Source organism: Neoarius graeffei, chromosome 4 (genome assembly GCF_027579695.1).
Source record: "Neoarius graeffei isolate fNeoGra1 chromosome 4, fNeoGra1.pri, whole genome shotgun sequence".
In the NCBI taxonomy this organism is placed as follows: domain Eukaryota; kingdom Metazoa; phylum Chordata; class Actinopteri; order Siluriformes; family Ariidae; genus Neoarius; species Neoarius graeffei.
In genome coordinates, this window is record NC_083572.1 from 75,422,977 (window position 1) to 75,449,100 (window position 26,124).

The window sequence follows — 26,124 nt, forward strand, 5'->3', positions numbered from 1 at the left end:
ATATATTTTATATATATATGGAATCACTCAATTCTGAGGAAAAAAATATGGAACCACTCAATTTTCAGGTAGAAAATAAGGACTCACCCAGTCAATTTCCTTTCCCTAAATTGACACCTGCCTCAGATTAGATCTGCTCGTTAGTCTGCAGTTAGAAACAGCGCAGTTATCGCACCTTGGAGGGCTGCTGGATCAAGTGGATTGGCAAGAATCATGGCTCCAACAAGAGAGATGTCTCTTGAAACAAAAGAGAGGATTGTCAAACTTCTTAAAGAAGGTAACTCTTCACGCATGGTTGCCAAAGATGTGGGCTGTTCACAGTCAGCTGTATCTAAGATATGGACCAAGTACAAACAGCATGGGAAGGTTTTTAAAGCCAAGCGTACTGGTAGACCAAGGAAGACATCAAAGCGTCAAGACAAAAAAAACAAAAAAAACTTAAGGCCATATGTCTTGAAAACCGAAAAAGTACAACAAAACAAATGAAGCATAAATGGGAGGAAGCTGGAGTCAATGTACAAGTATGTGACCGAACCGTGAGAAATCGCCTAAAGGAAATGGGATTTTCATATAGGAAAGCTAAAAGAAAACCATCATTGACACCTAAACAGAAAAGAACAAGACTACAATGGGCTAAGGAGAAGCAATCATGGACTGTGGATGAAAGTTATCTTCAGTGATGAATCACGAATCTGCATTGGACAAGGTGATGATGCTGGAACTTTTGTTTGGTGCCGTTCCAGTGAGATTTATGAAGAGGACTGCCTGAAGAAAACATCCAAATTTCCACAATCCTTGATGATATGGGGCTGCATGTCAGGCAAAGGCACTGGGGAGATGGCTGTGGTTACTTCTTCAATAAATGCACAGGTTTACATTGACATTTTGGACAGTTTTCTTATCCCTTCAATTGAAAAGATGTTTGGGGATGATGAAATAATTTTCCAAGATGACAATGCATCGTGCCATAGAGCAAAAACTGTGAAAGCATTCCTTGGTGAAAGACACATCCAGTCAATGTCATGGCCTGCAAATAGTCCAGATCTCAACCCAATAGAAAACTTGTGGTGGAAATTGAAAAAAAAAAAAAAAGGTCCACGACAAGGCTCCGGCCTGCAAAGCTGATCTGGCAACTGCAATCAAAGAGAGCTGGCACCAGATTGATGAAGAATACTGTTTATCACTCAAGTCCATGCCTAAGAGACTGCAAGCCGTTATAAAAGCCAGAGGTGGTGCAACTAAGTACTAGTGATGTGTTTTGAATGTTCTTTTGTTTGTCTGTTTTTCATGATTCCATATTTTTTTCCTCAGAATTGAGTGATTCCATATTTTTTTCCCTGTGCTTGGTCTATAAAAGTAACATTTACTGACTTCCACAATGCTTTTTCTTCATTTCTTTTAGTGTTTCTGAAGGCCAAGAAGGTGCACTTTGGAATGACTTTATTATTGTATCATGTTTGTGATCTGAGTTTGTTCTACAGAATAAAACGTGTGAATGAGTGCTCATCCAAGACTGGTGATTCCATACTTTTTGCCAGGGGTTGTATGTGGGGCTCCTATTCAAGATGGAGTTTTTATACACCACATAACTTTAATGTATACTTCATTAGACATGCCTACCTAGTCCGTGCAGTTCTGTAGTTGTACCATTTAAACATCTCATCTTATTCCAAGGTTATCAGTCCTCTACCCTTCATTGGAATCGGAGTCGATCTAGAGCTCACTGCATGATGGATATTTTGGTCATCAGATTGTTTTGCAACTCTGCAGTAAGAGCGCATTAAAAACTCAACACTGCCGTGTCTGATCCTCTCATACCAACACCACAAACACCCCCTTCCAAATACAGTATTCAGCGCTGCCATAATAATTAACAGAACATTTTGGACAATGAAATTGTATGCCATCAGAGAGGGCCACTTTGTGATGTTTACCTTGGCAAATAACTCCTGCTGCTGACGGAGAAGCTCCTCTTCTGGGATGCCGAGATTTTCTAGACGTGAGCTGGCCTTTCTCCGTTTCAGTGCAACCGTCTTACATTCCTGCAAAACGTCCTTCACCTCCGTTATGTAGGATCCAAAACCGAGACTTTCAAGTGCTTCAAAAGAAGAAGAAAAGAAAAGGGATCCATTAATCACTGGTGCCTGCGTTTCATTAGTCACTACTTTTATTGGCCTGTTATCACATAGACTGGGACCACAGTGTGAAGAAGCTTAGCAAACCACTAATTATGCACTATTACTTATCATACATACGGGCCACTTTTTCCATGGAATAAACACATGTATTCTATTCCCTTCTAGTGGGTTTATTGATGGCATGCAATATTGGGTTATATCACTCATCCTCCATGTATTACACCACTCTCCCCAATGGACAGTGAGCGTACAACATTAATATTGCACGTTGTCAAGACAACATATCACATCACACATCGGAGCTCATGCAAAGATCCAATGACAAAACTTTTCTGCTGCACATGCGCACAATCATTTCTTTGTCGGCCGGGAAAGAGAGAAGACGAGCCTAATCCAGTGCTAGATTTAAGCACTAAATAAATAAACTGAAAACTGACACTAAAAAGGCATGCGAAAACACCCAAAAGGGTACCAAAACTTCATTATATATTCTTCACACATATTTACAAGAGAAAAACATACCAACGGACATAAAAAAAAAATTGGAAGACACACGGAGATGTAAAAATTCCGCGCTAACGAGTGACTGACAATTTGTACACAAACATGGCCGAGAGGTTTGCTTCATTAAAAGCGGAAGATTTAAAGAGAAAGACATGCTGAACTAGGGCTGTGCGATATATCGAATATACTCGATATATCTCCGAAAATTCTGTGAGAGATACATAAAATGATTATATCGTAACTATCGAGTATTTTATGGTCATCTTCCGACTTGCGTTTGTTTCGTGTTTGTTGTGTTTGTTTAAAATCCTTTCTGGTGGTTTTCTCCCTGTCCCTCAGGCAGTAACGCGAGAGGCTGCCTAAGGCTAAAGAAAACAATAACGTCACACACTCGCCAACCAATCCCGGGCGACATCTCCGTGCTGAAAGGAACTTGCGGGAAGATTTTCTAGTTTCGGTTGTGTTGCCAGATTGGGCAGTTTCCCGCCCAATTGGGCGGTTTTAAGTGCTTTTTGGCGGGTTTCGAACACATTTTGGGCTGGAAAACGTCAGCAGTATCTGGCAACACTGCCGGCGGGAAGATTTTCTAGTTCCGGTTTCCAGGGCTGACTCAGTTCGTGCAATCGCTGGTGTTGCATTGGCTACCGTGTAAGCTCTGTCAATTTCAGCGACAAATTAAAAATGGAAGCGGACGAATTGGTTCCTAAAAGAACTAGTAAGGGGTCAGTCATCTGGCATTTTTTTGGATATCGCGAGGAGGACGTGGAACAGCAAATGCCGGTTTGTAAAGTGTGCAAAAAAACCTGTCATCACGAAAGGCAGCAGCACTACAAATGTTCCATCACCTGAAAACTCACCCGGTACAGTATGAAGAGTCTCTTAGGCCCTGTCCACACGGCAACGGATTCAGGTGACTCCGATACAATTGCTTATCATTTCGGCCTGGCGTCCACACGGCACCGGCGTTTTGGGTGCCCAAAACGCAATCTTTTTGAGAACGGGTTCCAGAGTGGAAAGATCTGGCAACGTTGCCGTTGTGAAGTCGTCTGGATGAGTAGAACGGATTTGTTTATGATGACATCACAACCACATGACTGAGTGCTTCACGCCGGGTAGAAGTGTAACGAACTCGATGCGAGTTGTCAACAAATCCTACAACTTGGTTCATGAAACGCGCTTACAAAATATTTTCACTGTGAATATTTATTGTGTAATGGTGCAAAGTGAGAGAGAGAGAGACTCTGCCCTTAGGGCAGAGTCAATCCCGCCAGCAAAAATAGGGAAAAAAAAGGAGCGATCCTCACCTCTTCAGATGTGGGTTTAAGTCCTACAATACATTCCTCAAAAAGGGCGTAGAAGAGCAAATTAATCCATCAACGTGTAGCATTCAATTTATTCCGGACCATTAAAGACGACGCCTTCCGCGTAGAATCATACGTCATCCTCGTCGCCATATTGGATAGGTCAAAGCGGAGAATAAAGATTCATGTGCTGCCTTTATCTGTACCAACAGGTTTACCGTCCAAACGAGATCATATGGGATTACCTTTCACAGGTGAGAAACAACAAATTAATCCATCAACGTGTAGCATTCAATTTATTCCGGACCATTAAAGACGTCGCCTTCCGCGTAGAATCATACGTCATCCTCGCCGCCATATTGGATAGGTCAAAGCGAAGAATAAAGATTAGCTGCGTTTAACTGCACCAGCAGGTTTGCCGTCCAAACGAGATCACATGGGATTACCTTTCACAGGTGAGACTGGAAAAATACTTTTCATTGTATTTGGTCATTATAACGTAATTTTACAAACAGATTTTCCTGACTTTGTGGCTAATATGAAGTCTCGCGCATAATAGTTTATGCGCATGCGTCCTTACTTCTTCTATTGTTCTGGTGTCTCCGAAGGGACCGTCTTACAGCGCCCCTAGAGGTGTGGCATGTGTATTGCATCGTTTTCAGCAAGCGTTGCCATATGAACCTGATATTTTACTGATTGTTGCCCATTTGGACGCGATATATTTTTAAATAACATCTCGTTGCCGTTGTCGTGTGGATGTAGCCTTAAACTCCGAACTACTTGCCCACGAGCTAAACCCCCCCCACGAGCTAAACAAATGATCATAGAGGCCTCGTTCTCCAAAGCCAGCCCATATGAGAAAACGAGTCAGAGATGGAGAGCTATAACGGATGCAATCACTAACGTCATTGCCAAAGACATGATCCCAATTAGTATAGTGGAAAAATCAGGCTTCCAAAAATGACTAAACACACTCAATCCCAAATATGAGTTGCCTGGTCGCAGACATTTTACAGAGAAGGCAATACCGGAATTCTACACATCTGAGAGGCAGAGCCAGAAAACATTCAGTTCAAAAGTGTGCAAAGAGAAAAATTACGTTTTGCAGATCTCTCTCTTCTCTCCCTCAATCTCTCTCTCTCTCTCTCTCTCTACTGTGAATGTTCCAGTGGTTCTCAGTAGTCAGGTTAATAGCTTGGAGATCTAGTTTTTAAAATAATTTAATGAATGAGCACTTATTTAGGCTAAATTTCTCTCACTGTTGAGCTTGCACTTTATTGTTGATTTGAGCAGCTCTGTATTGTATTGCCCCTTTGTTGTAATTTTCAAGATTGTTTTTGCAGTTTGTGCAACATCTTTGTTGAATAAAAAGAGTCTTATTTCAATTCAACTGTGATTAATCACTAACATGAAAATTTAAAATGTGTTGTTAAAAACAGCCTGTAAAGTTAACCAAGAATGTTATTTAATCTGCAGGGATTGTAGTGAAAACAGTAAAGAGTAAAAGTTAGATTTCATGGGGTCCTTTAGAGGAGATTTAAATATATCGAGATATATATCGTATATCGTGAAATGGAGAAAATGTATCGGGATATTCATTTTTTTCCCCCCATATCGCACAGCCCTATGCTGAACACACAAAAAGCTACCAAAACTTCACTGGATATTCTTCATACCTATTTACAAGAGAAAAACATACCAACAGACATCGAAAAACTGGGGGGGGGGGGGAGAGAGAAGCAATAGCGGAAACATTGTCAAAGTGCTACTTGGAGGTGAGGAAAAGTGTGACAGAGACTTTTTCAAGAGGACTTCACTCAGCAAAGCCCTTTTGTTTTGAACAACTGCAATGTAACAATTAACTCCTACCAAAAGTAACTTTGAACTTGAACTGTCAACCTGGATATAGCTTGTATACAAGTTGGGTTGTTGTTCAGGCTTTTTGGACTCCTACCATTTTTATTGTTAGAACTTTGACTTTGTACATGTACACTGGATTGACAGAACATTGAATTACATTTGATCAGAATCAGCATTCAATATTGGTAAGTTACCCCCCTGTTCTTAACTTTTTGTAAAATCTATAATTGTTCCATCAAATGCATAATAATAATAAAAACCTTTTTTCATGGTATAGCAGATATATTCCATTCAGCTAGCATGATACTGAACTTGTCTTCAACTCCTTCAATATCATGCTAGCTGAATGGAATATATCGGCTATACCACTCAAAGACAGGCAATATTATTTAAGTATCTCATGACATTTATAGAATGCTCAGACAGAAACGTAACTGTCTGCTAAATCACACAACAAAAAGTGTGCCCAAAATGTGTACGGGGGGGGAACACCCACCCAACCCCGCATTCTAGGGCTGTATTTGGAAACAGGAAGGCATTGAGTCATGCCCAAATCCAAGGTTGGCATAGGATGCTTCCGAGTTACCCTCATCTGGCTGATTTTTAAAGGAGATATACATGTCTTCTCACATATCCCATAATCCAGTGCATCAGCCAGCCCAGAAAACATGGCAATGGAAAAACACTGGGTAGAGAGATGGCAGTGTATGGATATTTTTAATTATTTCTGGCTTAAGCTGTTATTTCCATCAAGAAATGTCTGGTGTTATTGCAGAATAGTCACCATTTTCCCTTAATAATATATTATTCTATTTTGTCTCATAGACTCTGGAGTTATTGACCATTAGCACATGTTGGTAACCTAGGAACATGGTGATACATGCTGCCTTCAAAGCTGGTCTTAAACTGTTTCCTTACAGGTATTTTTGCAGATTATAAAACAATGCCTTAAGATAATTTTTTCCTCCATGACCTCGTGGGTTTTTTTTTTTTTTTGGGGGGGGGGGGGGGGGGGGGGTCAAATCTCAGACCCCTCCACCCCACACATACAGGTTATAGGATATAATTCTTATGCTTGCAGTAAATGATAAAAGGCATCATTTTATTAATCTAAGTATTTTTACATAGGCCTACAATAGCCTACATTTGTAGGGAAATCAACAAAAATGCACCTAGACTACTCGGTGTGTGTGGGGGTGGGGGGTGGGGGGGATTGGGTTGTGTTTCAGTTTATTTCCTCAATTGTGAGGCTCAAATCAGCGTGACGACTGCTGCTGGAGATGACGAATTCTGTTGATGCATGGACAAATCTTGGACAGGGCAAACCACACGTCATCCTCAATGAAGTCTTGCTCAGCATTTAGTTTTGATAGCTGCCAGTGCTGAAAACCCAGCTTTACACATGTAGGTTATGCTGAATGGTATCAACTCTTTCATTGCTGCATCATGACCCACTGGGTGTTCTGCAGCAATCCCAGACCAGAACGACTCCAATAAGGCCTCACTGAAATGAGTACTCAGACTGGTATCTGAGTGGACGTGTCTGTTACCCCTTTTCCACCAAATCAGTTCCAGGGCTGGTTCGGAGCCAGTGCTGGTGCTGGTTCACAACTCGTTCAACTTGCGAGCCAGCTGAGAACCAGTTTGCTTTTCCATAGCTCGCGGTGCTAACGGAAGACACATCATTACGTTGCTGTATACGTCAGTTATGTTGCTATGTTTGCATAAACCTTGGCGCGAATATCGAAGCAAAAATAACACGGAAGAAGCAGCAGCAACAACAACAACAATAATGGGTGACTTCGCGTTTGTACAGCTGCTGCTTCTCGTCGCTTAAAAATGGCGATCTTTCGTGGTCTTATTGTTGTTGGTCTTAACAACTCCGCCCCGCGGCTGACGTAAGCGGTTCTTTCCTCTGGCCCAGCAGAGAGTTGGTGCTAGCCTGGAACTGATTTTTCTGGCCCCAGAGCCAGTTCTTTGTCAGTGGAAACAGAAAACCCGGTTCCAAACTAAGCACTGGCCCCGAACCAGCCCTGGAACTGCTTTGGTGGAAAAGGGGCATCTGACACATGGAGGATGTGTCGACAAGCTCACCTCAGAGTTGCGATGGCAGAGAAAGCTTCCAGCTGCTCTATGTTTTCAGTGAAAGGGTTTTTAATCCACAGAAAAAGGGAGGTCGACTATTCCTCTGTCAGTGCCAGGAAATAATTCTCAAATTTCTCCAGCATCTGAGCGATGCACTGTTACTTCAGGCTGATAGCTCTGAAATTCATGAATCTGTCGGTGAGAATCTTGTGCATGTTCTCAAACATGTCGGTGGCTCCTAATAAGGCACATGCATGCCACAATTTCAGCTTTCTTTTGAATGCCTCCATTTGTTCACCAAGTTTCCACCTTGCATATTTTTGTTGAGCTTGTTTATTTCACCGAATATATCTGACAGGTAACTTAGTTGTGGGAGCCATTTGTCATTAGTGACTAACTGCACAAGCTCTAGTTTCTCGTCCACAAAGAAGTCTAACCACTCCTCTCTCAGACTGAAAAGGCACAACAGCATGCACCCGCAGTGTGTACGAGAAGAGAACGGTATTCCATGCCCACTTCTTCGCACAGGGCAGCGAACAGCCTGGTGTTTGCGACTCTTACTTTCACGAAGTTCATGACTTTGATGGCACTATCCAAGACGTCATGCAGGCACGGCTCCATTGACTTCAATGTGAGTGCCTCTTGGTCACAAGCAGGGTGCTGAAATAGCACAGGGAGCAAGAGCACTGACACACTACACAACACCTGCTTGCTTGCTCATCATCGCTTCCACCCCAATGCAATTTATCCACTGTATTACGTTTGTTTTCAGGAACTCATCTGGAACTTCAAAAATATCATTTGCCGTCAGAGTGGTTCGTAGCTCCTTGCAGAACTAGACGTCCTTGTGGAGTTCTCGCTCTCATATTCATATCAAACATACAAGGAAGTGAGACATTTTGGACACATCTGTTGACTTATCTATTTGAAGGGTGAAATCATTGCCCTAAAGTTGCATTAGAAGCTGATTGTTGACCTCTCTGCTTGTTGGCTTAGCTAGCGAGCCGTGCAGCCGTGTTTTACACAGCCAATTCTCAAAAAGCACGGTCATAAATCCCCAAACATGGCATATAAATTTTATTCTAACCCATGCTAACCAAAATTGTGAAATTGATATTTTGTGCATTTCTGTGGACATTTTTGTTGACTGTCAGCAGCTTCAATCGAAAGCAGTGCCCGGCATGCGCGCTTTCTATATACGCAAGTTAAATAGAGAAAATCAAATTTACGCTCTTAATGGTCAGCCTTCAAAACGAGGCTTGAAGGGAAGCAAAATATGAGTTTTGAAAGCTTTGCCGGCAAAGCTCGGCAGGTTTAGAATGAGTAGGTCATGTATTCAGATAAATATCTATCTTCACAAGTTTTTTTTTTTTTTTTTTAAATCATACAAGCATGATGAGCATATTGACAAACTTTACACTTTCCTCTGTGCCCACTGCCAAATAAGTTTTTTTTTTTTTTTTTAAATTACCTAAATTAGATGAAACATAAAACTTGTCCCCTTACTCAGTCACACCAGACTTGGCACGCTAAGAGCCCACTTCCACATTCAAAAGTGTTCACATAGTAACAGCATGATAATCACTTTCACTCTTTTGGTTTCGATTGATTTCTCTTTCGCCAAGATTTACATAGTACTTTCATAAACTACCATTATTATTGAATTTTTCCACAGTATTTACATTTCAAGTAACTAGTAACTACAGGAAAATTTCCATTCATTTGCAAGTTAATTTCACTTATTTTTAACTCGTGTTTATTGCACTTTAACAGAATCAGAATGATGCCTAACATTCTGTGATGTAGCATTTGCATTATGTATATTTCATAAAATCAAAACTTGTTAAAAAGGTATCTATTATTTTCAGTTATATATCATAACATTAATCTTCAGAGTTGGCTGAATCTCATTTGTTATCTTTGTTGTATTAAAGTAAATGTGTATTCTGTGTAATAGGATTTGACTGAAGCAGTTTGTATTTTGTTTTTTGTCTCAAGTGCACTAGAAATTATAATTTAAGGTTTCTGCTTTTATTGCAGGAATTTGTAGAAGATTTTATTGATAATTGCAGTGATTTGTAAAGTTCTGGTTAATGAATAAGAAACTAAATACAAACTTTTACTAACTTAATAAAATGTTAACAATGTGTGTTAAATGCCTAATAAAATATAATTCACACTTAAAATTAATGCTTTCTTTCATTTATTTTTGCTCAATTGCAGCTCCAGAAGTCACGAGATTGCACCAAAAAAAAGATTAAATTTTCAAAATTTGATGAATCCATAATTTAAAAAAAAAAAAAAAAAAGACAGCATATTACCGTATTTTCTGGACTATAGAGCGCACCTGTATATAAGCCGCATCCGCTCTATTTTTAAAAAAAAAAAAAAAAAAAAAAAGATATACAAGCCGCACCGGGCTATAAGCCGCAGATATCTATGTTGAAAAATTAGATATTTACTGCATGTACAGAACGATTTTGTACTGTAAATGTACATGTATGTACCTGAACAGATTCTTTCCGAACAGTGCCTTTTAACACGGCAGCAGCTTTGCTGATTAAAACGGAACAGAACCAAGAGAAAATAACCGGTATTTATTTACCTTCATTTCTCCTGTGTTTGAAACCACAAGTCACTTTAATCATCTTTGCTGGATTTGAAAATAATTACCAGTTAGTAATTTGTCGTGCGTGTTCTATCTGCTAAAGATCTGCTAATTCTTCTTTGCATTGATTTTTCGTCTATCTTATTTTTGATTCTACTTCCGGTTAGAGCGCCCCTAGCGGTGGAAGAAAAATCCACAGAATAGCCACACCTTTGTATAAGCCGCATGGTTCAAAACCTAGGAAAAAAGTAGCGGCTTATAGTCCAGAAAATACGGTACTATTTTATGACTTTGGTTGACGTGGGTTGACTGCTGGTGCTGGCAGTGCTTGTGGTCAGTGGAGGGAGCTTCCTCACCTGGGTCAGTATCTGCATCGATAACCAATTCGGAAGCATTCATAGTGCCCATCTGTTGAACTCGTCACTTTGGCAGTGGACAAATTAGAGAGAGAGATTTATCCATTTTCAAAGACCCAACGTAGGTTACAAGTCCAGAGGTAGTTTGAAGTAGATTTATATTACACCACAGGAGATGTGCCGCATGCTAAAAGTCTATTGATCTCATCCCATCACACGTGATTATTTCTGGGCTTCTCAATAAAATGCAACAAAACCGCCCTTTGCGCTCACTGAGGTCCTCTAGTGGGCCATGGCTCACTGGTTGAGAACCAATGATAACTGACTATGAGACAGCAAGGCATCTGTTTCAACACATTTTCAAATTCTGTCCATCCCTTTATCCATCCATCCCAGTGACGGAGGTATGGCAGCCTCTGTGCCCGTCAGTCCCCGTGATGGAGAGAAGAAGCAGCCTTTATTTATCAAATGTACGCTCAAACACAGACTTAAACACACAGTGAAATTCCTCCTCTGCATTTAACCCATCTGAAGCAGTGAACACACAAGCGAGCAATGAGCGCGCACGCACGCACGCACGCACGTCAGCAGCTATGCTACAGCGCCCAGGAAGCAGTTGGGGGTTCAGTGCCTTGCTCAAGAGCACTTCAGCCCAACCTTCAGACCATGGCTGCCCCATGTTAACCTAACCTGCATGTCTTTGGACTGTGGAGGAAACTGACAGACACAGGGAGAACATGCAAACTCCACGCAGAAAGGCCCCTGTCGGCTGCTGGGCTCGAACCCAGAACCTTTTTGCTGTGAGGTGACAGTGCTAACCACTATACCACCCGGAGACTTGGGGGCCTCTGTGCCAGTCAGTCCAAGTGAAGATTCTACCTGAAAGGTCTTGTGGAGATCTCACCATTTCAGTATTTACAAACATTTAAAAAGAAGAAATAAAACTCGACAGGCCTTTAACTAGCCTAAACTGGACTTCTGCATGTTCAGTCTCTGCAGTTCATGTATGAATATACATTAATACATGCATACAAGTAAGACTCCTCAATTTTAATTTTTCATGCACACCAATGCAAAATGGAATTCATCACATGTGCTACAGAAAAACCAAACAGGTGTGTCATGATTATGCACATAACCAACTTTATTCATTCATCACACGCTTGTGAAATTCCTCTCTGCATTTAACCCATCTGAAGCAGTGAACACACACACGAGCAATGAGCACATACACACACAGAGCAGTGGGCAGCCATGCTAACAGCACCCGGGGAGCAGTTGGGAGTTAGGTGCCTCGCTCAAGGGCACCTCAGCCCAAGGCCGTCCCATATTAACCTAACCTGCATGTCTTTGGACTGTGGGGGAAACCGGAGCACCCGGAGGAAACCCACGCAGACACGGAGAGAACATGCAAACTCCACACAGAAAGACCCTCACTGGCTACTGGGCTCGAACCCAGGACCTTCTTGCTGTGAGGCAACCGTGCTAACCACTTACACCACCGTGCCGCCACGGTATATAAAGCAGTGGCAGAAGTAACTGTGGTAATACTAAAAGATGTAGCCTGTGTTTAAGAACCATGTTGTGCTGAGAATCAAATACTAATCTAAGGCAGCAAAGCCAGTAGGTTAAACTGATGCAAGGCTGACACTTGCACGACTTTTGGCCACGATTTTGTCGTGGCAAGTCGTGCCATTTTGGGGCACGAACTGGGAGGCTCCTGCACTGTTCACGACTAGTTCACGAATGCGTGCCCGTCCACATTCACGAACTGGCACGACGAGTTCACGCATAGTTTGCGCATAGTTTAAGCACTTCCCGCATTGGCACGACGAGTTTGCGCAATTCGGACGGTGTCGTGCCGACTTGGGCACGCCATATGAAAAGGGGGCCTCCCCAACCCCTGGTCATTTTTGACTTGGCTGTGGAAGAGACATCATGCTGAATACCAGAGACACAATCATTGTAGAGAAGAGAAGATGCCTATACCTGGCAGCTGCTCTAGCCATTGTTGAAGAGCAGCAGAAAAGGCTGGAAGAGGCAGAAGCGCAAGAAAAGGCAACCCCACCTCGAAGAAAGACACAAAGGAAAGTGTGGGTCCGGGAACGGTTGACCAGAAGGCACGAGTTTGGACAGTATGACAGTCTACTGACTGAACTCCACAAGGAAGATCAAAGGGGCTACAAAAATTACCTCAGAATCACACCTGACCTGTTCCAAGAGAACTGCTCGTGAACTTGTCGTGAACTGCTCGTGCCATGCGCAAACTGTTCGTGAAGTGCGTAAACTAGTCGTGAACTGCTCGTGCCATCAATGCGTGACCGTGTCAGTGGGAAGGCACGGCCACGCTGCGACGCGCACCAATTCGTGAACATGTCGTGAACTCGACGTGAGCTGTTCGTGAACTATTCGTGGCAGTTCGTGACAGTCGTGGCATGGCGCGCACTTCCACGCACTGGCACGCATCTTCCCGACGAGTTCACGATGAGATCACGAACAGTTTACGCATAGTTCACGACCCGGTCACGAAATTTTGTCGTGACCAAAATTTTGAACATTTCAAAATTCTTGTCCCGACATGGCACGCAGTCACGACGGGTTTACGCACACTTCACGCCAGTTTACGACTAGTTTGCGCACTGGCACGACTCGAGTCGTGCCAATGCGTGCCACGGAATTGTGCAAGTGTCAGTCTTGCATGAGCTATTACTGTTTTTTTTAAGAGAAAGACTGAGTCATGAAGTTGCTTGCCCTATACAGGCACTTTCTGTGTTTGTTATTTCATAGCTCAAAACACAAAAAGCAGACTCTCTTAGAGTATGAAGAACACAAGCTTCTTTAAATTTACTGTATTTAAAACAGACCAAACGTAATTAATTATATAAAAGCAAAAACAAGCATTTGTTGTTTCATCTTATGTGAAGAACTGAATTTCTCTCATGTTTCACAGCAAACTAAAAGCAGAGAGATTTACACAAACACAGCTTCCTGTGGATGATGAAAGCCAACGCCTTTAGGGAAATCTTCATGGAAAGCAGAACAGGTTTAAAGTGCATATCCTGGACCAAATTCGTTTTTTTTATATGAAAGTATGTCCCGTTACACACTCATCCAGAAGGGTAATTTTGCACAAGGCCACCTGTCTACAGCAGAAAAAAATAAAATAAAACGCGTCTGGAAAAAATCCCAAGGGAGTCTGGAGCCAGAATCGTGACGTCACGTGCGGAAGCGCCAGCAGGCTGCGCGAGCTTGCGCAGTTTCAGTGCACAGCCTGTGTACACCAAGTTTAGCAGCGAGCGATTTTGCATTGAAATATGGAATTGTCACCTGAGCGCAATGTGGGAAACGATGAGTACTAATCCCATCAAGATTGGTGTTGCTACACCCTCCTACGATACATCTGTTAACCATTTTAATAATTATGCGATAACGTTGAAGAAATTTGCAGAAAACCATCAGGTCGTTTTCTTACAAACAAACCAGCACTGATGTAGGATTCAGAGGGAGGCGTCCCGCACGTGCCGTCACGAAAATCAATGTTTGACGAGAAATCCAAATGCCAAGTTTTTTCAGAGGCGGACCAATTCGCCTCAAATGGCTTGATTTCAACTGAATTTTTCTGGTATTGCGCAAGGTAAAAAAAAATTGCACAAAATGTGACAGATATTTGACCAAAGTTGAATATAAAATAGGAGAATTACACTGATCTTGCTCCTGAATTTACCTGTGATATGCACTTTAAACTGCCACTGGTATTCAGTCCAAGTTCTGAAGCGCACACACTGCATTTTGCGTTGCCGCAATTTAACTCATCGAATGGTTTTAGAAGTGGAGCATGTAATGTTCAACACAGAGTGCATCAGGGCAGGAGCTGCTAAAGGATTTGATTCGTCAGAACTTACAAATGCAGCAGACTTCTGCACCTCAGGTTATCAGGGTTCCCCCTAGACCAGGGGTGGGCAATTATTTTTTCCATGGGGCCACATGAGAAACAGAAAATTTTGTGGCGGGCCGGACCATAAGGCTGAACTAAAGTCTGCATAATATTAATTGTATTTCTTTATATAAAGCAGTAAATAACATTGTTTTTACAAGCTGCTAAGACTGGTAAGAGGATGGAAAAAACAAGGTTGCCTTACAAAAAATGTCATTTATTCAATCAAATTTCCCAAAACAATGGTTAACAAAATATGAACGTTTGTACCATTTTTTTTCAGTCACATTCACCCCAAAACACAATAAAGACATTACAATATTGTCTTTCTACTCCAAATATCAAACAAGATACATCATATTATAATAATGATGCCCACATTTGTAGTCTAATCACCTCATTTGGTGTTTTTCAGTTTTTCGGATCTGCTCTCCGCAAACTAAACACACGGCTTCATCTCTGACTTCAGTAAATAAATACTTAGCAGTCCGTGTTTTGTTGAAAGCCCTGCATTCGGCATCTACCTTTCTTCTTTTTGCGGACATTTTGGGGGATAAAGTCTTCTTGTGACCTGCTCGCAACAACGTCGATTCGGTGTAGGTATCAGATCTACAGATCGGCTCGGGCTCCGGCACCTGCTGGTGACGTCACACTATGTGACTGGCTGGACCGTTTGAAGGATGACGTAAAAGTTTGTGGTTGGTCTGGACAAATTACGGAAGTAGTTATCGCGGGATTAGGTTTCGTGGGATTTCATGTCGCGCGCATTGCGTTTTTGTTGAACACAACTTCAAAATAAAAGCAATGCACATTCAGTCCATGCATGAGGTAAAATTAGAAAATACGTTTATTGTGTAATTTCTAATTAACCTTACGCGGGCCGGTCAGAATGAACCAAAGGGCCGGATGCGGCCCGCGGGCCGTAAAATGCCCAGGTCTGCCCTAGACATTTTCATTTGAGAGTCAACGTGACTCCCAAGTTTTTATTTTGAGAGGCAATTTTTTTTTTGCGAGTCATGATTCCAGAAGTTTATCCTTCGTTATCATTTCATTACATTGAACAAAGAATGTTTTTTTTGTTACTATCTATAGTGTTTGACATATGACAACTGTCAAACGAATGAGTAATTCTTTCACCCCTCTAGGAAATAATGAGATCGCCAGCTACCACATCACGCAATTTGATTGGCTACATACACACACACACACACTGTATATAGTTGCACGATTTGACTGGTTGTCACTTGGCTTAATTTGACTATTAGGTTACGAGAAAACCCCTCTAAATGGCCAAACTCGCCAAGGTTGGGATTATGCTGCGTTCATGTGCTATGGGAATTATGGTAAATACCAAACGCCGACATGGAAAGCACACATGAACGCCCCCTCTTGTGGTATTTTCCACTGGGCAACTCGTAGAAAATTTTGATACACGAGTTGCCGAGATGAGATGAACTTTAACCTTTTCAACATGGCGGCGAGCGGTACAAGACACTTGAATGTTAAGCACTGTACGCTACTAAAGTTTTTTTTTTTTTACTAGTACTAGTGGGTAGTTTTTTGTGTCTATGCAATGTTGCGTCATTAACAAGTGTAATATAATACGTTAGAAATCCGTTTCCTTTAAAAATGTGTTATGGTTTGTTTTTACCTATCCAGAGCAGACGATATTGCTAACGATAGCTAGCTAACTACTGCTAACTTGAATCTGGTCCACCATCTTTAATTTGTCAACAACAACAAAAGCATGTGAACACAACACACTGGTAAATACCACTTCCCAACTGGAAAATATCATCTTCCCATAGCACATGAATGCAGCATTAGTATTACTAGCAATATTTATTGCATTTTTTTTTTTTTTTTTGCGAAAGACAACGACCAGCGAGTGGCCTAGTGGTTAGCATGTCCACCTTTCAATCAGGAGTTCACGAGTTCTACTCACGGTTGGGTCATGCCAAAGACCATCATAAAAATGGTGCCTACTGCCATCTAGCAAGGCACGCTGCAACACAGATCCGAGTGGGGAGTCAAACTCTCGCGGTTACCAGAGGACCAGCCCGCCACTGTAACTCTATCTATGTAATATAGGCGAGAGGCCGAGGGCTACGAAACAGAGATCGGCGCCGCCAAACGCGCCATGAATGGTGTGGGAAGGACTTTGACAACGACACAGACACTTAAATGTGACTAATATATAAAAACTAATGGATTTTTTATTTATTTATTTTTTAAATGTGTGTCAGGTTGACGCAGTCATTTATTTTTAGGGTGCATTTCCGTTCTAATCTGCATCAAATACGCAGGAATCCTGCATCAGGGTACCAACTTCGTACTGTCCAAGTCCTGACCTGTTCTGACCACGCAAAGTGTCTGGAATAAGAGAAATGAGTCACTGCATATTTGTTTAACTAAAGACAGACTTGCTCCTCTATTTGCACAAGAACAGGATGTGATCTGGTATAGGCATTTATAATGGTGTTGTTCACAATCAACAGCAAACTGGACTTCTGCATGTTCAGTCTCTGCAGTTCATACTGTATATGAACATGGATTAATAAGTAACACAGAAACAACACAGAAAATGTGTATTATTTAAGTAACAGTATTTATGCAATGTTTTGGTCTATACCTTACATCGTACAAGATAAACACTTTTCTGCTTCAGTCATTTTACAGTACATCGGAGTCCTACATGTCTACGGACGAGGCTGTTTCGGAAGACAAAGTTAGCTAGCTAGCGATACAGCTTTGAAGACTCAGACACAGTGTGAACAGAGCTTCGAGGTGTCTGAATCTCAACCGATTATCTGTCATCTTTGCACGCTGTAATCTCCCTTTGAAAGGGACACTGTAATTAGTCACAAATATTTACGTTAATATCACAGTTCAATTTTTTTTTGAAAGCTTTTGTTGTTTGGACTTTAATCTAACCTGTTAACACTCAGCCTGGAGACAAGAACAATGTAAAGGTCATCATCTTCTGTATCAGTAGGGGTGTGCAAAATAATCGTCATGACAATGCATCGCGATACTAACTTTCACGATATACTGCATCGATTCTTGACGCCAAATATCGATTATTCATTTTAAAAAATGAATAAATAAAATTGTATGAATGGTTGGCGAACATCAGCCAAAAACGAGTAGAATACAACTTCCAGTCCTGTAGATGTCGCCGTGGAGTTTTTGACGCCCGCTGCCTTCATGCCAGTGGCATTTCCGGCGGCGGGCTACTGCGACCTAGACATTCTGCATAGACATCATATGCGACTGCGACTCTGTTTACAAATCTCGCTGGAAGAGCGCGCACGACATGCTTGAGCGCTTTTTAGAGCAACAGCCTGCCATCCACGCTGCACTCCTGTCTGCAGAAATACGTAAATCTGAGAAGGACATCTGCACACTCGCCGAGTCTGACATAACTGCTGCGGTACTACAACATGCTAAAAGAAATATGCTAAGTGAGTGTATTGTTTCCTAATTTGAGGATGCTCCACAAACTATAAATGCATAAGGCATTTAAATATAATGTAAAGTAATGTAACAAATAATAATAATAATATGATGATAATTTAATGTACAGAGTAATATAGTATATATATTTTGATATTTATTATTGCCTTGTCCTCCCATACTGCAGGTGCTGCAAAGAAACTGAAAACTGCTGCTATTAGTTTTCTTTTATTATTTTTAGTTTTATAAATCCTGTGCACTTTTTGTCATTAGTGTGTCCACTTGTTAAGTATGGAAACAGTGATATTTGCTTTAATGGCAACTACCTCCAAAGTCGTTTCAATAAATTCAGTTATGAACTGAGTTGCTCTGAGTTAGGCATCAGTTGGAGACACTATCCAGATCGTACACAGCCACTGGTAATTATGCTCTGTTTTTTTTTTTTTTTTACATTTTCACTGAAGTACGTTGAATATATCGCAATGCATCGCAATAATTCAAGAATCGTGATGCATCGTGATAGTATCGCATCGTAGCATGCGAATCGTGATTCGAATTGAATCGTGACTTCTTTGCCAATACCCACCCCTATGTATCAGGTGCACGTTAGACATCCTAACCCCAGCAGGAAAACCATGTTGACTATATGATGCTGTGGTTAAGTAGTCTGTGCTCAACCAAAACAGTACCGTTAATTTACACTACCTCAGACGACGACAACACAGGAACTTAAATGTAGTTCAGAGGAAGTCACACCTTATCCTCCTTCTCTACAAAATCAAACCGGGGGAACTTCTAATGCATCTAAAACACGTGTTAAAAAAAAATAAAGCGAATATAAATGTACACTCACTTACAATCAAAGTAATGGACATAACTGCCCCATGTTAACATGATAGTGTGTAACATACGCATGACTTCATGTCATGTGCCCTATGACTGAAACACACTGTATACAAATACAGTGCAAAACATATAGGCATTGGGTTACAGTTTTATATTACAATAACTGCCCAAGCTTTTGTTGCATTATTAATAACAATAATGACAAGCTATCTAAAATGTTACCAGTTGCAATGGCCATGTCCTTCATACTTTTTAAACTTTCACGTTCAGCCTGAGGTGACCTGAGGAAGATACCTTCAGAGGACTCAAAGGGGAATCCATCCTCTTCTGGGTGAAACTGGACAGTCAGATTATACTGTAAATCCTTAGTCTTCTATAGTTTGTAGTATACTATAAAGTCAAACAGTACAAAGGATGATCAGTATGAGCATATTGTGAATAAGAGCCTTGAGATGAGCACAGGACAGTCTTTGTGATTACAGCAGCAGGTCTAATGTACAGATTTACAGCATCCAGCGGAGTATCCACTGAAGCATGGGTGAAACTTGGGCATAAATGGTTTTTACAAAGTGCAAATCTTTTGGGAATTCATTGGCTTCTGCAAGAGACATATGATGCGGTCTTGAAGGAAGATGTCCTTACTTGCACTGCCTTCTGTTCCATTCTGAATACAAAGAAGCCTCCTTTCGATGTATTTTAAAAGTGTTATTGTGCACGATGAACACTGAGATACACTGTATAACTCATTACATTACAGGTATTTAGCAGACACTCTTATCCAGAGTGACATACAGCATACCCAGAGCAGCCTGAGGAGCAGTTAGGGGTTAGGTGCCATGCTCAAGGGCACTTCAGCCATTCGTGCTGGTCCAGGGAATCAAACCAGCAGCCTTTTGGTCCCAAAGCTGTCTCTCTAACCATTAGGTGATGGCTTCCCCACATTAAAACTGATATCCCTTTAAAAGAATTCATCTTTGACTCAAGATAATTGCTCCTTGCTCACATTATCTTTCAAAATCTAAGCTGAACTAAAGGAAACTTCTAAAATTAGACCAAGATAGACAAACACAAAGGGGAAGAGAGGAGTTTTGCTACTGAAACTGAATCTCCACTTGGGTGACTGTACTTTCTGAATATTGTAACCTTAACAGAAAAGAAAAAAAAAAGCCTGCAATGTTATACCAGCATTTCAGAGATATTTAATCTGGCAAAAGACCAAGGAATTGAACCAGTGAACACTGAGATACACTGTATAACTCATTACGTTACAGGTATTTAGCAGACAGACACTCTTATCCAGAGTGACATACAACATACCCAGAGCAGCCTGAGGAGCAGTTAGGGGTTAGGTGCCATGCCCAAGGGCACTTCAGCCATTCGTGCTGGTCCAAGGAATTGAACCAGTGAACACTGAGATACACTGTATAACTCATTACGTTACAGGTATTTACAGTAGCAGACGCTCTTATCCAGAGCGACGTACAACATACCCAGAGCAGCCTGAGGAGCAGTTAGGGGTTAGGTGCCATGCTCAAGGGCACTTCAGCCATTCGTGCTGGTCAAGGGAATTGAACCAGTGAACACTGAGATACACTGTATAACTCATTACGTTATGGGTATTTAGCAGACAGACACTCTTATCCAGAATGACGTACAACATACCCAGAGCAGCCTGAGATTCAAGATTTTTTATTTGTCATATACACAATAACAGACAGCAGTTTATTATTGGGTAATGAAATTCTTATTTTGCAACTGCCCAACCAAACTACGCTTACCAATATAAAAAGAAATATATATATATATATATATATATATATATATATATATATATATATATATATATAAAAAAACATCTCATCTCATTATCTGTAGCCGCTTTATCCTGTTCTACAGGGTTGCAGGCAAGCTGGAGCCTATCCCAGCTGACTACGGGCGAAAGGCGGGGTACACCCTGGACAAGTCGCCAGGTCATCACAGGGCTGACACATAGACACAGACAACCATTCACACTCACATTCACACCTACGCTCAATTTAGAGTCACCAGTTAACCTAACCTGCATGTCTTTGGACTGTGGGGGAAACCGGAGCACCCGGAGGAAACCCACGCGGACAACATGCAAACTCCACACAAAAAGGCCCTCGCCGGCCACGGGGCTCGAACCCGGACCTTCTTGCTGTGAGGCGACAGCGCTAACCACTACACCACCGTGCTGCCCATATATAAAATATGAAATATAAAATATAAAGTGCATATGGAATGCAAAATATAAAAAGGTAGAGTGAAAAATGAAGATAACATTTAAAAAAATGTTAGGAGCAGTTAGGGGTTAGGTGCCATGCTCAAGGGCACTTCAGCCATTCGTGCTGGTCCAGGGAATCGAACCAGTAAACACTGAGATACACTGTATAACTCATTACGTTACAGGTATTTAGCAGACAGACACTCTTATCCAGAGCGACATACAACATACCCAGAGCAGCCAGGGGTGAGGTGCCATGCTCAAGGGCACTTCAGCCATCCGTGCTGGTCCAGGGAATTGAACCAGTGACCTTCTCTGCTTCTCTAACCATTAAGCCATGGCTTCGTTATTAACACAAGTTTAATGATCAACTATAATACAACAAGGTGCAAAGAAACAGGAGTGTCCACATGTGCAAAGACACGTGTGTGTGTGTACACATGCTTACCGTTGATGACATGCTCCGGGGAGATGGTCTTCTTCTCAGATTTGTTGCAGATCTCATTGGCCTCAGAGGAAACCAGGTGGATGAACTCGGTGCAGCAGTTCACCACCAGCTCCCGGGCGTCGTTGGCCACCCGCACGTTAGGAAGCGTTTCTTTAATCATCTTGTTGATGGCTGCCCTCGGGATGGTGAGGTCGTCGTCGTTTCCGGACGAGGAAGCCATTCTTTACCTCTAAACTCACTTTTGATTTCACGTGAGCTTCTCCAGGGAGCTAGTGGACCAAGTTTAAAGACAGGGAAGACAAATCGGAGCAGTGAAGGAGCCTGGCTCGGTTTCCCCACTGTCTGGGCTTAATTTTGACAGGCTAAAAACAAACCAAAAAAAACAACAACACAGAACTATCAAGACGGATAAAGTATACGCCTTATATCTAGCTAAGCAAATATACGGAAAGTATATTTTTTTTTAAAAAGGGTGTATGAAAGCGTTTCCACTACCTTAACGTGTTACTAATTAATGCTGAATTCCTGCGACCAAAACAAACCACGTTACAGTGGAAACTTGGCTATACGACTAAACTGATTATAAACGGAGGCATTATGAAGTTATATTGCACTAAACACCCCGAAACCAGCATTTAATTCATTACTTTTCTGATATTAAATTCTCCCTTCACGGTTGTTATAGCGATCTTCAGAGTCAATCCCACAATGCAAAGCTGAAGGATATCCGGTGCCGTGTTCCGACAAATCCCGCCTCTCTCGCACTATGATTGGCTAGTAGGAATACCGCTCTTCTAAGTATTGATTGGCTAGTTTTGTCGTCCAATAAAAGAAGGCCCGTGAATCAGAGTAAAGTAGTCGCCAATCAAACACTAAAGGGCGTGGCCTATTAGAATACAACGTTCCAATAGACTTTTTATTTGATTTATTTCCTTTTTGCTTAGGAAGGTTCCTAACACTATGAAGAATGTAGAATAAAAGCAGTATAGTTTGAAATTATGAATGGAGTCTAAATATTAAATGGTTTCAGTCTTTTCTAGGGAATGGTAAAGAGGTGTGGTTCTCCTTACTGTCTCTTGTGTTCAGGAAATTTGGAGGCATTGAGTTCTTGTTAAAATGTGATTGTGAAATACCTAAATCACCACCAAGTCCTGTCACATTGCAAAATGATTTATAAACATAACTCTATATGAGTCACTGGATGAAAAAAACAAACAAAACAAAACCAAGTATGATCAATTGTACATCTTCTTTTGGCTGCTCCCGATTAGGGGTTGCCACAGCGGATCTTTCGTCTCCATTGCTCCCTGTCTTCCACATCGTTCTCTACCACACCTGCCACTTTCATGTCCTCTCTCACCACATCCATGCATCTCCTCTTTGGCCTTCCTCGTTTTCGTTTGCCTGGCAGCTCCATCCTCAACATTCTCCTTCCAACATGCTCTGCATCTCTTCTCAGGATGTGTCCATACCATCTCAGTCTCATCTCTCTGAGCTTAAAGTGCCATTCCACCATTGGATGTATTCTTTGGCATAAAATACAATATATTTTATGACAACATGACTAGACAGAAATCTTTTAGCTTCAAAATGATATATCAAACATAATTTTTTGACAACGACAAGTATATTAATTTTGCGACCCAAAGTCACCTACCCTTTTAATTTCCGCGCGGTAGTGAAACGTGATGTCATCGGCAGGTTCCCCTTCTTGTGTACCACGTCACGTGTGACGTGGCACAGATTATCAGCAATGGCGGATAGAACGCGATTTCCACTTGTCGATTGCTGTGCCGATATTCACCATCGACCGTCTCCTTTGGGCATCACTTGCTATTTTCCTTCGCTTCTTTTCTGAAGCTGACAATCGCGTTCTATCTGCCATTGCTGATAATCTGTGCCACGTCACACATGACGTGGTACACAAGAAGGGGAACCTGCCGATGACATCACGTTTCACTACCGCGCGGAAATGAAAAGGGTAGGTGACTTGGGTCGCAAAATTAATATACTTGTCGTTGTCAAAAAATTATGTTCGATATATCATTTTGAAGCTAAAAGATTTCTCTGTCTAGTCATGTTGTCATAAAATATATTGTATTTTATGCCAAAAAAATACATCCAATGGTGGAATGGCACTTTAATTCCCAAGCTCTCCACATGTGCTGTCCCTCTGATGTGCTCGTTCCTTATCCTGTCCAACCTCCCATCCAAACCTTAACATCTTCAACTCCGCCACCTCCGACTTTGCCTCCTGTCTCTTTGTTAAGGGTACGGTCTCCCATCCATACATGATCAATTGTACATCTAAGGGATGAAAATGGTGACATACTTTCTAAATTGGATGAATTTAAGAAAAAGCATAACTTAGATTGCTCTATGAGAAACTCTATAAAGGTGGCACAAAACATTCCATTTATACTTATTCAGCTATTTAAAAACATACACTATATTGCCAAAAGTATTTGCTCACCTGCCTTGACTCACATACACTAACGTTCACAAGTTTGGGGTCACTTTGAAATGTCCTTATTTTTGAAAGAAAAGCACTGTTCTTTTCAATGAAGATCACTTTAAACTAATCAGAAATCCACTCTATACATTGCTAATGTGGTAAATGACTATTCTAGCTGCAAATGTGTGGTTTTTGGTGCAATATCTCCATAGGTGTATAGAGGCCCATTTCCAGCAACTCTCACTCCAGTGTTCTAATGGTACAATGTGTTTGCTCATTGCCTCAGAAGGCTAATGGATGATTAGAAAACCCTTGTACAATCATGTTAGCACAGCTGAAAACAGTTGAGCTCTTTAGAGAAGCTATAAAACTGACCTTCCTTTGAGCAGATTGAGTTTCTGGAGCATCACATTTGTGGGGTCGATTAAATGCTCAAAATGGCCAGAAAAATGTCTTGACTATATTTTCTATTCATTTTACAACTTATGGTCGTAAATAAAAGTGTGACTTTTCATGGAAAACACAAAATTGTCTGGGTGACCCCAAACTTTTGAACGGTAGTGTATGAGCTTAAGTGACATTCCATTCCTAATTCATAGGACGTCGGTCCACCCTTTGCAGCTAGAACAGCTTCAACTCTTCTGGGAAGGCTGTCCACAAGGTTTAGGAGTGTGTTTATGGGAATTTTTGACCATTCTTCCAGAAGCGCATTTGTGAGGTCACACACTGATGTGGGACGAGAAGGCCTGGCTCTCAGTTTCCACTCCAATTCATCCCAAAGGTGTTCTATCGGGTTGAGGTCAGGGCTCTGTGCAGGCCAGTCAAGTTCATCCACATCAGACTCTGTCATCCATGTCTTTATGGACCTTGCTTTGTACACTGGTGCACAGTCATGTTGGAAGAGGAAGGAGCCAGCTCCCAACTGTAAAAACAGTCTGCATGCCTAGGTGCTTGATTTTATACACCTGTGGCCATGGAAGTGATTGGAACACCTGATTCCGATAATTTGGATGGGTGAGCAAATACTTTTGGCAATATAGTGTATCTAAATATCATGTCAACACCTGAATTACAAAATAGACTATAAGTGGACCTTTTACACAAACAGTGCAATAATACATGTTTTGAGGCAATATTTAGTAAACACCATGTACCCTGGTTTAATGAGAACACTCAGTCTAAGAAACTGGAAAATCTATTTATGTCAGAATAAAATTTATGTTAACCCCTTTGATCATTTAGACTTAAACAACCTTTACTGTCAGTCAGTCTGCAACAAGTGTACACCAAACAAAATTTCGTTGCAATTTGGCTCAGCACAGAAATAAATATGAAGTGTATTAAATTAAATTATGCACCAGCAGAAATATTATAAAGTGCAATAGTATAAAGTGACCTGTGGAATTAGGAAATGTTCAAGTTATAAACAGAAGTTTAGAGTTTGGGTTTGGAATTCAGCAGTCTGGTGACCTGGGGGATAAAGCTGTTATAGAACCTGGTGGTCCTGCACCGAATGCTACGGAACCTCTTTCCAGAGGCCAGAGGGGAGAACAGTCTATAGTGAGGGTGTGAGGGGTCACTGATGATGTTTCTGGCGCGAGACATGCAACGCCTTGGTGCAATGTCCAGAATGGAGGGAAGAGAAGTCCCAATGATTTTCTCTGCTGACCTCACCACTCTCCTCACATTCTTCCAGTGAGAGGCACTGCAGCCTCCACACCACACATTTATTTTTTCCTATTAATTATGATTTGAATGACTCAACTATTTGTACTGTATACTGTTTGTATATGATGTTGATATTTCAGCAATTCAGCCCTATTTTTTTTCTTTGTCCTAATTTGTTTTTCTGTACTTCATCTTTTCAGTGATAACTATTTTGATATTT

The 26,124-nt window shown here is 41.4% G+C and overlaps 1 protein-coding gene across 2 annotated transcripts in view; it reads right to left on the reverse strand.

The window, feature by feature from the left end:
* The window catches only part of dr1 (down-regulator of transcription 1), a 36,012-nt gene extending 13,512 nt beyond the window's left edge, over window positions 1–22,500 (reverse strand). The window contains exons 1-3 of one of the 2 annotated variants that reach the window (XM_060919718.1): window positions 22,277–22,500; window positions 21,782–22,050; window positions 1,935–2,098 (exon numbers count right to left, since the gene is read on the reverse strand). In XM_060919718.1, the coding sequence (XP_060775701.1) occupies window positions 1,935–2,098; window positions 21,782–22,001 (384 nt within the window). In that variant the 5' untranslated portion in view covers window positions 22,002–22,050; window positions 22,277–22,500. Of the gene's footprint in view, window positions 1–1,934; window positions 2,099–21,781; window positions 22,144–22,276 lie in introns of both variants that reach the window. The other variant, XM_060919716.1, reaches the window with a different exon arrangement.
* Window positions 22,501–26,124: the final 3,624 nt, after the last annotated feature.